At 40.7% G+C, this 12,899-nt stretch overlaps 1 protein-coding gene across 2 annotated transcripts in view; it reads left to right on the top strand.

The window, feature by feature from the left end:
- The window catches only part of pawr (PRKC, apoptosis, WT1, regulator), a 69,325-nt gene that overhangs the window by 43,237 nt on the left and 13,189 nt on the right, over window positions 1-12,899 (top strand). For both annotated transcript variants that reach the window (XM_030720457.1, XM_030720458.1), the window contains exons 3-4: window positions 1,099-1,224; window positions 8,671-8,705. In XM_030720457.1, the coding sequence (XP_030576317.1) occupies window positions 1,099-1,224; window positions 8,671-8,705 (161 nt within the window). The remainder of the gene's footprint in view (window positions 1-1,098; window positions 1,225-8,670; window positions 8,706-12,899) is intronic.

Raw genomic sequence — 12,899 nt, 5'->3', positions numbered from 1 at the left:
TCCCTCCCTTCTCCTCTGTCAAAGAGATGTTTGTGCTCGGGATGTTTATACATGTCTTTTATTGTTTTCAAGGGACATTCCACTCGTCAAAAATCCCCCCTGTCTGTCCCCAGGAGGTGAAAGGCCCAGTACAGACTGTTTTCCTGTTGCCTTACTAGAGTCCATCTGGTGTTAGGGTAGTTTTGAGCTGCAGCTCCTCAGGGATTCCTGGAAGTGAATGTGACCATGTCTTAAGAGGATTAAGAGGAGACCCTGGTTGTGTTAAGCCAGAGGTCAGTATTGCGGTTACTGTGGGAATGACCTTGCTTATCACCGTGCATCTGTCAGTGCACACAAATGCCACGAAATGAGCAAGTTACCGATGACTTTCTCCAGGGAACTGATTTCTTTTAACCTGTTAACATCCATCAGGTCACCAGTGACCTGTTAAGCATTGGCGGTTGGGTTGCTTTGGTTGTACGCTAATCCTAAATAGGAATGGGTGGATGTTCGTGGTGAATGCTAAGTAAAGAAAAAGGTTCAGATCAGAATAAAGAATTTATGAAAGCTGATTTTCAAAGCAGCATTTCTGTTTTGGGGGGGACGGGACTGACATTTTAGCCATGTGTAAAAGGGCAACTAACAAGCCGAGCATATTTTTATACAAAATAATAAAAAGTCAGACAGAATCTGCCCTGCAGCCATTTTCAGAGATGAATTCTTGACATGATTGGGAAAATTAGGTCATTGCATTGTCTGAACTTTTCCCTTTGCACAAGCAGTACACGGCAGGAAATGGTCCAAAAAACTGGAAATACGCCGCTTGAGTAATGTGAGGGAGCTACCGTGTGGCACAAATAACTAGTGTATTCACCACTAGCAAGTGGTGGATGCACTAGGGATTCACCAATTGCAAATTCTGGGCTGATATTGTAATTTCCCCCCTTTTTTGCTTCAAGAAACAAGCAGGTCTTATTTATAAAAATGTATTCACTTTATCATTCTTCAGAAGGTCTGTCCTTGAATGCTTAGCTAGTGCAAATTGATGTGACACCACAGGTAATCACTGATGTCAGTAAATGCCATTTTCTAATTTTGTCTATTACCATCTTCTCTCAGAGCCTGGATGAGCTGGATGATGATGATGCTGGAGAGAAGGACAGGAGGGAGGAGGAGGAGCTGGTTCAGGCCAACACTTTTCAGAATGAGGCCATGACAGCTGACCCTGCCACTGGCTACTTACTGGTAAGAAGTGACATGACATAAAAAAGGGAGTCTTGTTTTGTTTTTATGTTAAAAATCTGCCCTAGCACAGGATGTCCATGGAGTGCAGTCAGTGTTTTTTAGCTTGTTATGTCTTTGAGCACAGTATCTTGCATATTGTAACATCAGTGATGCCAAACAGAGACGCTGTTGCTCAGGGAGCCACCGGGACTGCTTAGTTTGTGCAAAAAAGCTGCAGTAATGCAAATCACAAAGGTGTCTTGACATTTCATCATCAATGGAAAATGAGGTTAAAGGCAAAATGTAACAAAAAAAAAAAGCAGCTGGTGTAACACTTCCTCCAAAGTCTGGGTTTTTTTGGTGGTCTAATTAACTTTTTTGTGTTAAGATGCTTGAGCATAATACTGAGGTGCATGGTGTAATCAGAAAGTTGTGTCAAACTTGTAAATTTGATCAGTCTCCTCTTTTAAGGTGCTCCAGGGATTTTTTTTTTTCTCTGTGGAAGTTCTGTTCTGACCAGTTGCACTCGGACTTTTCAGAGAGCAAACATCTTTCTTCCTTCTGTGTCAAACTGAACTGACTTTCATGTCAAGGAGCACTGGTAATAAGAGCTGGGTCTCCCGCTATGACCCAGAAAGCAAATAGGTGTTTCAGCAGAAGAGTTCACAGTCCCGGTCTAACACCCTGAAACATCAGAGGAAGAACAACCGGCACTTTGACCACTTGCCCTACTCACTAGCTGTGGCTCCCTGAAAGTTTGTCCTTTCCTCCTGAAATAAGAGTTCAAGTTAAAGAGTCACTGGTTTGAAGCACTGGAGGAAATCCAGCTTGCATCACTGAAGGGCAATAGGTCAAAATGTGACTTTCAAGGAGCCACCTTGGTAGTAGAACAGTGCTGACCAAGGAGATGACATACGGGAATACTGGCAAAATTAAACTTATGAGGTTTTTAATTAGTATGGCTGGAATCATTGGACTTCAGTAGAGCAGCTTTTCACTTTTTCATTTACAATAAATTAAATCTCTTTGGGTGAGTAGTGAGGAGAAAAAAAGCCATTCATAGACATTATCTTGGCCTCTGTTCACTTATGAAGAGCACTGTTTTATAGACCAAACAAAAATAAAAGAGAACTGATAATGATTAGCTTTAGTCCTGAACGTGAACGGACACAAAGCAGGATCATCACATCGCACCATGTGTTTGCGTAGCAATGTGGAGCTCAGGCCAACAACGCGAATGGCCACATTCATCAAGCCTCTTCTGGAAGCCAGAATCTGCTCTGTGTAGAAGGTGTCTGGTTCTTGAGAGTGTGAACCTGACACTGTTGATGTCTACAGAATGAATCTTTTAATCTTGGCAAGTGAATCTGTGTTTATTTAATAGAAGTGAACCCGTGCAGAGGCAGTCTGGTCTTTGTCAGGATAAGTTCAGCAGGTGTTCTGTAAAATGAGGATGTGAATGAATTAGTAAAAACAGAACCTTAATAAATAATGGCACATTGGTAATTTGAGTTCTGTTTTTCACTAGAACAGTAGTTTACATTCCACTGTATGTAATTTCAAACTCACGTCTAATGGGCATGTATTGATTTTTCAACATAACCTTGAGTGCAGCGAGGCTATGAAAGCATCCAGCTGTGTACCGATGACTCAAACATCCTGTGCAAAAATCATCTGACTGACGTGATAATCGGCTTTTGAACGAAATATAAAATAAATAAGAATATCAAATGGCTCTGCTGCTGTGTGACAGCTCGTGTAGATGTAGCAAGGAGATGCATTGCAGATGGATTGGCTGTTATGCATCAGCAGGCTTATTTTGTTTTGGGATGGAACTGTCTGAGGCTGTTTACGCGAGGCAAAGGCTTGTGTATGAAATATGTACACAAACACCACACTAACAGGAAGACTGTGACAGTACCTGCCGAGATGTGGCCTCAATAAAAAAATTTTTTAAAGATTCAACTATTTACATAAAGTGGTCTAGATGTAAACAAATAGCAGGGAATTCAGTAGAAACAGCTTTATGCAGCTTTTCCCCGCATCCAGTTTTGTAAAGGGAGACCCCCAGTTTATAATTTGGAAGCGAATCTGCTCAATCATGCCAGCCTGAATCTAATCTTACCGTCTCTATATTAGTTGTAAACACAGAGCAGATGTGGCTATGCAGGAACTAACCATTAGATGTCTCACTGTCACTCATATAAAATTGATATTTCTATTCTCCTGGGGCTCTGGTGCCAGCTTGTTCAGAAGAAGTCAGACTTGGTGGAAAAACAACGGGAGAGATACAATTCGATCCGCAGATTTACAGCAGGGCTGTCAGTTAGACATCTGCAGAGACAGATCATGTAAAAAATGTGCCGTTCTCCTTGGGCGCCGTTTATCAAATGCTATGTCAGCTTCGTGATGATATACAGCATCAGGCCAGGCCGCTTAGCTTGTTTCAAGATACGTAGACAAAAGGTTATGAAAAAGAAAAAAAAAAGGAAGCTCTGTTCATCTTCTCTTCAGAGCTGTGTGGCTGCTAACGGTCTTCCCAGGTCTCAGAGCATTTTCCAACCAAAACAAGCTGTAACTCTTAGCTGCTTGAGACATAATGGAATATTTTATCAGATGTTTCAGATTCAGTAATGCCTCTTTTATTAAGGGGCCCATGATGCATTTAAATTAGTTTAATATGTGTTCACTGTGTGTGTGTGTGTGTGTGTGTGTGTGTGTGTGTGTGTGTGTGTGTGTGTGTGTGTGTGTGTGTGTGTGTGTGTGTGTGTGTGAGAACGCACACAGTTCTCCATGTGCCCAGAACACATGTATCTGATATGTCTGATAATCAGAGAGGCTCTCTGCAGACATGTGGTCCTTGTTATCATGCCTTACTTCCCTCTGGTATGCAGGTCCTACAAGGAAACCTGTTGTAGTGATCTAGCAGCCCAGAACCATATGGAACGTTCCTCTGGATCATCTGCTTTTATCGAGGAGCCAGGTCCACCGCAGACCAGTTCAGTTCTCGTTCTCGCTCTTTCACCTGGAGAAGGCATACTCCTAACAGTCTCCATCCAGCACTCTTTAACAAGTCACATTTGCATTTTTCATTATCGCCTTTCGACACCAAAAAAAAGTGTCGCTGATGCAGAGCGTCACGTCTGAACAGCAGGGACGTGTTTGCAACCCGTCACATGGCGTTTCCAGCAGGAGGTGTGCTAACAGCAAATTCACCTTAGAGGCTGAAATAATATTTGATAACATTCACACCTTTGTTTATTCAAGATTACGGCTATATGAGCCAGCTGCCAGTATTTATCATTGACAGGCATGCTTCCAGCAACAACTATAGAGGAGTTAAATTTTAAAGATCCTTAAATTTTATGTTTAGTGCAGGCACTTCAGGGGGGGTATGAGAGGAATCTGAAAGGGAGGGCAAGAAGTTAACATGACCTTCTGCAGCTGTTTACAGTGCTGGTTATAGGTTAGTCTTATTTTCATCTCCAGCCTTCGATTTATGTTCCAGGTTGGCATTTTGACATCTATTTCTTCAGCCGGCATCAAAGACCCAGACAGCCAGGTGTGGTTAGCATCTTAATAAAAAGTGTGAGAGGACTGCAGAACATCTTGAGTATAACAGTAGGGTAAAATTTTAACTCATAATTGCAGCCAAAACCTGCAAATATTTCTTTTTAAACACACTGAGTACTTGCTGCTGTTTACCCAGGATCTCTTAAAATGCCAATCATGCATCTTGTTTGAGCATCTCTCTCTCTCTCTCTCTCTCTGATTTATTGAATGCCCTGAGTAAAAAATGTGATTTTTATCAGCTTTGTGCAGATAACCAGACTATTCGCTCCAGTTTTTGGCGACTGGATGGAATGCCAAAAATAAACTTTTCATGGGCAGAGATAACGATCTTTGAGAGTTTTTTTTTTTTTTTTTAATGAGCTGCCAAGACATAAATCTCTGACAAAAGCAGCTCATAAATGTCCGAAGCAAGACATTCAAATGTGTTTCATCACAAATTCAAAATGATGTGGAGTGTTGAAGAGAAGAAGCAGGTTACAAATGCACAGAAATTCCCATCATGGAGTAAAGGGCTCGAGTTTAGTGATGAAGCGCTGAACTCGAGCTTATTTTTACTGCAGATATTTGTCTCTGTGTATTCCTGGTAACGGAGCGCTGCAGTGTGGTTTGTGGGAGCTGTCAGCGCTGCTCGGGAATGATAAATAAAGTTACACAGACTCGTGTTGTGCGCAGTGAAGTAGTTGTGCATCAATTACATTGACCTTCACTTCCATATTCGAATCCCAGGCAGGTGGTTCACACTGAAACGCAGCTAAAAGGTGCCGTTTTAATGTGGTGAATAGAATTTTTTTTTTTTTTTTTTTTAATGATTAACAGTTTTTATTTATATTTCAAACAACAAATGGAGAGAGATGCCATCCCAAAGCAGACCACAAGCCATGCAATCATTCACTCTTGATGCAAGTCATCACTCATAATCGGCTCTATAAACACATTTCATCATATATAGTGGACCCATTTGTGTCCATGACTAGAAAACATCTGACCAACATCTCTCCACATCCAAGAATCTGAATTTACCGAATTGGCATTTATGAGTAAAAAGTAAGGGACAATAGGAATAAAATAAATAAAATACATTTGCACTAATTTCAACTTAGTGTGAGAGTCTTTACTGAGTTTTTGGTCATTTATAGTTGTTCTATTTTCCTCTTTTCCTGCTCTCTGTCTCACTGTGAGCGCACCTTCACACTCACGGTGTGAAGGTGCAGAGTGGAGCAGACAAGAAATGGATGACTGCAAGTGAAATAATGGCTTCCTGATAAGTGTTGCACGTACGTTGAACTTAATGACAGTAAAAGCAAGTGAATGGGAGGGCAGTGTCGGCAAAGCTTTTCGGTCGTCTCTTGACTGCAGTTTGCAGTGAAGTCAAAAACAAGTGCAAAAGTACAAAGGAAAGCTGTTGGCATCACAGGTGTGAGATATCTGGAAACGGCTGACCCCCTGCTGTTTGAAACATTTCAATTGAACTGTATAGATGGGCCTGTTGTCATGGATACAGTCTAGCTTTTTTAGTCAGGATTCAGCTGATATCAGATTCAAAAGCTGGGTCATTGCATCCCTATGTGCAAGCCACCGTATATCATTAAAGTATAATTTTCCAAGCAACACTTTATTCCTCTTTCTCAGGGTAAAAATCACAAACTTGCACAGTATTAAAGGTCCGGGAGCCATCTTAATGTAATGAAATGTTATTGTAATTTAATCGTCTCTAGCGCTGCTGTGATTACTTATTAAATATTCATATTCTTTCAGATAATTAATGGTGACATTTAGATTGGAGATCATCTAAATGTGTGTGATAAAGTTGTTGTTCACCAACCAAAAAGTCAGAAGAGATTTATTCTTTTTTTCTACTGTGTTGTTGCTTCTTTGTGGATAGCAGTCACTGTCAGTGTTTAATATTGTAGTACGCAAAGTTAGATTATTACTGGTTGTGGTTACATACTATGCTTTTGGACACATCTCGTGTAAGGTGTTTTATTTACCGTAGATCTACAGTATCTGATCACTTTATGTATTTTTTGTTTGAAGAGGTGTTCTCTCAGATTAGAAGTGTGTCCATTTGACTTTTACAGTACAAATATTGCACAGAACATCGTATGCATCTAGATTTGAAAAGTGTAACCACACCTGAAACTGCCTGAAACGGCTCGCCACCGCCGGCATTTCCCTGTGTTTTTCAGCACAGGAGTGACGTCACAAGGTCTGGCTCTCTTTCTTCCTCTCGTCCAGACGTGGTTGGAGGAATGGTACTGGTACTGAAATCTGCCATCAATTTGATTTACTGTGAATTGGTAGAATTGGCGTAATTCGGCATACCCTCAAAAGTACCAAGTTCGGTACCCAACCTTAGCTGGCAGAACATCGCAAGTATTCCGACTGCTATGATCTTCCTTCATGTTGTTGTTTTGACTCACATTTTCACTGACTGGAGTGATTATTATTGTTTGTAAGCCAGTGGACCTGATGTTTGAAACCTAGGCTCGTGGAGGATTGGCTAAGCTGAAAGCAAATGTTCTTTACTAAAATCAAATTCATGTTGGACAACATCAGAGTGGATTTCTAGGTCAGTTGTATATCTGAGCATTCTGTTCTTCAACTCATGCCAGACTTTGGAACCCAGAGCAATAACACACATTTACATTTAGACAGCTTTTCTTGACTGACAGAAAAATCAACAGTTTTATTTAAAGTTATTTAAAGAGTAATGGTGATCGCAGCTTCTCAGATCTGAGCTCAGTAAACAGTGACGGACAGTTTGTGTTTTCTGACATTGACAAACCAAACAGACAGTTTTGAAAATGACTCTCATCTTGCATATATAGTCCTCAATGTGAAACACTGATCTGAAAGCTGAAGTTAAACTAAACTTCTTTCAACTGCAGTATTTTCTGAGGCTTGTGTATTACGGTTAAAAGGTTTAGGCCCAACCCGAGGTACAGTACATTTGTAGCGCAGCACCATCTGTCTGCCTTAAAATAAACTATCGATAAGACAGTTTTTGGAAACAGATCAAACAGCTAGACACGGGCTTTTAAGAGCAGCTGTGGCTGCTGTTGGATTATACAAAACGGCAACCTTATATTTTAAATTGCTCTTAATTCCAGGTGTCTGCCAGGCCTCATAAGATGTGCTGTTATTTAGTGTAAGAACAAGTGTTGCTACAGTTTGCCCTCTGTCTCTTTTCTATCTTTGTAAATCAAGCCAGGGAAGAGATGAGGGCTCCACAGGTAATGGATGATTTGCCAGTGAGGCATAGAGTCTCTGACTGATAGATTTTAGCAAAGCCAATGCTTCTCAGTCAAATATGGGACCCTTCACTGCACAAGACCTTAGGAAAGAGATGTGAATTCATCTCACAGCATCTGTGACACACACGTCATTTTTCCAGGGAAACGCTTTTTTTTACCGAAAGCGATTTTATTGGGAGCATCACTGCTGCAAAGATCTAAACAACCTTTAGATCACACAATAATGGGGGGAAAAAATAAGATAAATATACACCCACATGTTCCAAAAATGAGATTGCCTTCCACCTCTCGGGGCTATGGGGCTCCTCCTGAACTATTAAATGCAACAAAGCCCATCTATATCTCAGTTCTGCAGTTGCAATTCATAAAGGTTCACAGAAAACCTAAAGGCTTTCTATAAATGCTGCCCCTGATAAATTTCCCTCATCCTGTAGATGACTTTTTTTCTCCTTTGGTAAACCAACACAACCGAAAGGCAGATGAATACAGCGTGATAATGATACCAAAATCAAACAGATGTCCTGCTGTTTTTCTGAAATCATTATAACTCTAAAAAAAGTCAACATTTCTTAAAGGAACCCTTGAGTTATTGTTTTTCAACTAACATTATTTCTTTCTTTTCTTTGTTTGTTTGTTTCAGGAGACTCCGAGATCTGGAAGTGGCCGCCACAAGAGGTGAGGCTCATTTTTCTAACCCCGACTGAAAGTGGAGTTTATCTGCCATAACATCACTTGTAATGTGTCAAGAGCAGCTCTAGAGGCCAGGATGAGAAACGGCAGTTTGTCATTAATTACGAAATTGTTCAAGGGCCTTTTTCCTCAAGTGTCGTCTTTTTGTTTTTTATGTCTTGTTATTATGGTTCAAAAAAAGATGATGGGTTTGAACTCTGGTTGACAGGACGCCATTTGGACACTGGACACTTTGTTCACACCATCACTTCCCTGCTGTGGTTGGCAGAGAGCGCTCAGAGTAAATGATTTGCTTTGAAAGGTTTTGGTTCTAAAATGAGAGGCTCTGTTTGGTCAAGTTTCCTTTGGCATTTGATAAATAGCTTTCAACTTTTTTTTTTTTCCCCTCCTTTGCAAACAGCTCAAAAAACCTTTGGTTTGGGCTGAAGCAGAAAACAAGTGTTTGTATTACTGAGAATTGAAGTCCCCCAGCGTGAGTCTACTGTGCATTTATTTAGCATTATTTGCAACCAAAGTGAGAAGTTGTGACCAACCCCGACAGTCAGGTTCACCAGCTGACATTCAATCTGGCTATGTAATTATGGCTGCTGCTTTCATCAGCTGGGCTGGCCTCACTTGGATGCTCAGCGGTTCTGCTGCAGATAACCCACCAGGTGGGCTGGGCAGCAGAAGCTGGCCGAAAGAGCAATTTTAAACATACACGTCTCTCTAATTTATTCGCCTTTTAGACCATTTGTCAGTTCAGTTTGTCTCTTTTTAAAAACTCTTATGTGACTGCTGATCCACAATACAATCCTGTTTTCTGGCATTTTTATATTTCCTGAGTTAGAAAATGAGCACGCACAGATTATTGTATATGATATAACATTTTACAGCTTCTTAGAGTATATTCAGCAAAGCAGAGGACGTTATTTCAGCAATAATCCAGCTTCAATCTGCTTATTACTCCCCTGCCTCCACTATAACATAACTGAAAAAGCACAATTCAGATCACAAATAAACACACTGAAAAGCTACCAGTAAGTGAATGCACTTTAGAAACATCTTGTGGCAGCTTCTGCACATGCCATTAAAAACCCTGATACTGATACCCTGATTGTTTATAATTTCTAATGTTTTTGTCATGATTTTTCATATTATTGCTTTGCCCATTGAGGGGAAAAAAATACTTTTCACACAAAAAATGCACATCACTGGGTTGTAGCTTACTGTCGATCTACCTCTGAACCCATTAACTTTAGCTTATCTCATTGCAAGTTAATATTGGAAGTATCTAAACTTAAAAAAAACAAACAAAAAAAACAAAATATATAAATATATATATTTTAGCCACTGCCTTTTTGGAGCACCAGCATCATTTTCCTCCTCAATGTTGTGGAGCTTGCAGGTGCTTGTTCAGAATTTGAATTGGAGCCCTTATCACCTATCAACCCCAGGGTTGATAGGTGATAAGGGCCCCCCCCCCCCAAAAAAAAAAAAAAAAAAAAAAAAGTGAAAAACTGCCACCAGGTTAAAGCTGTCTTTGCTAAAATTACCAAAACACTGTCAGTCACTAAGAGTTTTCACTGGAAAAATATCCACACCTGCACAGAAGACAAAATGATTCAGGTCAGTCGGGACCATGCTCTTGACTTGTGTTTTATAAACTGACAAACATCCTGTCTAGGAGGGCACGTCTGCTCTAAGTGCTCGGTGTTATGAACGAGCAGCAGTACTGTGGTGTTGACAAATTTTCCCTGTCTAAAGCCCTGTCTTTTCAAAAGAAAAAAAAAATGAAACTACATAAGCAGCTCATCTTCAGGGGGGCCTGAAAGATTGAAGATTTCAAAACCAAAGCACAACCAAGCTACCGCTGCCTGCTTGAAATCCCAGCAGCCACTGAGATAACTGAGGAGTGACTGCATCTTTAAACTAGCAGCTCAAAGCAGCTCTGCGTGGAAGCTGGCTTTATACTGTCTTGCTATTTAAAGTAATGAGAGCATTAAACGGATGACTGAATCCAGTACGCTCTTGCTTCCAGTGTAGTTTTGACTCATTCCACACTGACACTTGTGTTTGTGGGGAGATGCTGTTATACCTGTGACTGCTGCTGTTATTGGTGCTCTTGTCTGTGCTTTCTCCTTCCCACCTGCTGAGGCTCCCAAGAGTGTGCGATTAGCTTAGCCTCTCTCTCCCCCCCAGATCTCACCCTGTGGGGTGCTAAAGGGCCACTGTGTCATATTTAGTGACGAGGCTATGGATGTTTACGCTTGGTTTCAAAACCCGCTGTGCATCCTAGAGAACCCATGTATGTTTGATGTTTGTGTTTGACTCTTCAGGGGAGCAAAGGCATGTATTGTACAATGTATGTGTGTGTGCGCATGCTGATAATGTTGCCTTGAAGAGCCACAATGAGAGATAAATGAAGTCTCCTTCATCCTGATGCAGACAAACGTCAAGGAGAGCGTTTCAAGAACTCCCTCTTGATCAAAAGCCGCTGCAATGCTGGCTCTGTGAGAATGAAGAAAAATAAAATGCATGTTTTGTAAATGTCAAGGTACACGAAAATACTGCCTCTGCATGTGTACAAGAAATGGCACAGCCACCTCCAATAGAGGAAAGAACTGGCTGATTTTAAGTGGAACGCAGATATGGAGGCAGGATTTGAAGCCATTTACATTGAGACCTGTGTCTGTAGTTTGTCACCACCCTCACTATATAGTAAGTCCGTATAGATTTTAGGCATTTCTAATTAATGATTTTGGCTTCCAGACCAAACTTAATCGCTGTTTAGTTCAGCTCCAGCACATGCTTTGGTCAACACGAATGATTTAGACTAGAGGAAGTAAAACTCAAGGATTCCGTAGGTGAACCTGGGGAAGGATCATAAAAGATAGACTTTGTCTCGGGATCATTTACAGTCCTCTATCTGTATCTTTGTTGCTTGAACCATGGCTACTGGTCTGCTGCTCCCTGGCCCTCTCTTCAGCCCAGTCTGAACTTTGCAGCCACCTAGCAGTGGAGGCAGCAAAACTTGGAAGGACATCCTCACACAGAAAAGTCAGTCTTCTGTTTTAGACCGACCAACCAGTCAACCCTGAGACTACAGCCCTATTATTTTTCAGATATCAAATTTACTAAACAAGCCAAAAAAGGAAAAACAAAAACAAGAAAGCCATTCCTGGCTGGTTACTGTTATTATTTTTTTTAAACACAGGACTTTCATGACTCAGAGCATTGAAGAAAAATAAACAAATGCTAACAGTTTATACTCAGAGTTTCCATTGGTGCTTCTACAATTTCAGAGTTAGAAGTACTTTGTAAAGTTGCCTAATCATAAGAACATCATGTCTGGCAGGTCTTAAAAAGAGTGCAGATGGTACAAAGGAGTTATATTTGTCTTCTGTCTTGCCAGCAGCTTTCCTGTCTGTTTCAGCTGTAGAAATCTGCCAACCAGCCTCTTCAGACAACACACTGAAGCCTACAAACTAAGTAATTTGATTTCCAGGGAGATTATATAAACCTGTCATAGTCTCTTGCTACTGGGGAGTGGGAGTAGTTGTAGTTATGGAGTATAGAGCCAGCAATTCATTCCCAGTTTCCACGTCAATAATTATTGGATTAAGGTCAGTAAGGAAATCGACAGCACATGAATATTCTATCCCCGGCCACCCCAGACTCTGTCTCTGAGCACAGAAGAAATGAAAATGAGATAAGTTTAATGTTCTGGTTGAGCTGCATACAAAAACCTTCAAACTCCCCCCAACCAGCTTAACAGCAGTGACGCACTAGTTGCCACTGCCATTCCTGAGCCTATTTGAAGTTGTAATATGTAAATTATTTCTTAATCAGAATCCTTTTATACCAAAGTTGCAAATCCTTGATGGCCTTCTCCATTAAAGGAATAAAAAGGGAGAGGGGCTTTAATAATGCATGCCTAATTGAAAGAGCAAACATGCGGAAGATATTCCCCACCTGCTCTTTTGATGATGGATGTGTCATCCCTATTGAAGTTTTACAATGTGGGTATGATTCATACCTTCAAACGGCCTCAGTGTGAATACACTACCGGACACTATAAAAAAATCAAGCACAAATATTACTCTTTTCCCAACTTTCCTTTTCTTATGAATAATTAGAAGTAAAAAGATGAAACATTTCCATGCATTCAAGTCGTACAGGCTTAGCAGTAGTGTCTTT

Source organism: Archocentrus centrarchus, chromosome 23 (assembly GCF_007364275.1).
Source record: "Archocentrus centrarchus isolate MPI-CPG fArcCen1 chromosome 23, fArcCen1, whole genome shotgun sequence".
Lineage (NCBI taxonomy): Eukaryota > Metazoa > Chordata > Actinopteri > Cichliformes > Cichlidae > Archocentrus > Archocentrus centrarchus.
The sequence above is the reverse complement of the archived record's forward strand: the minus strand, read 5'-3'. Positions and strand labels throughout refer to the sequence as shown.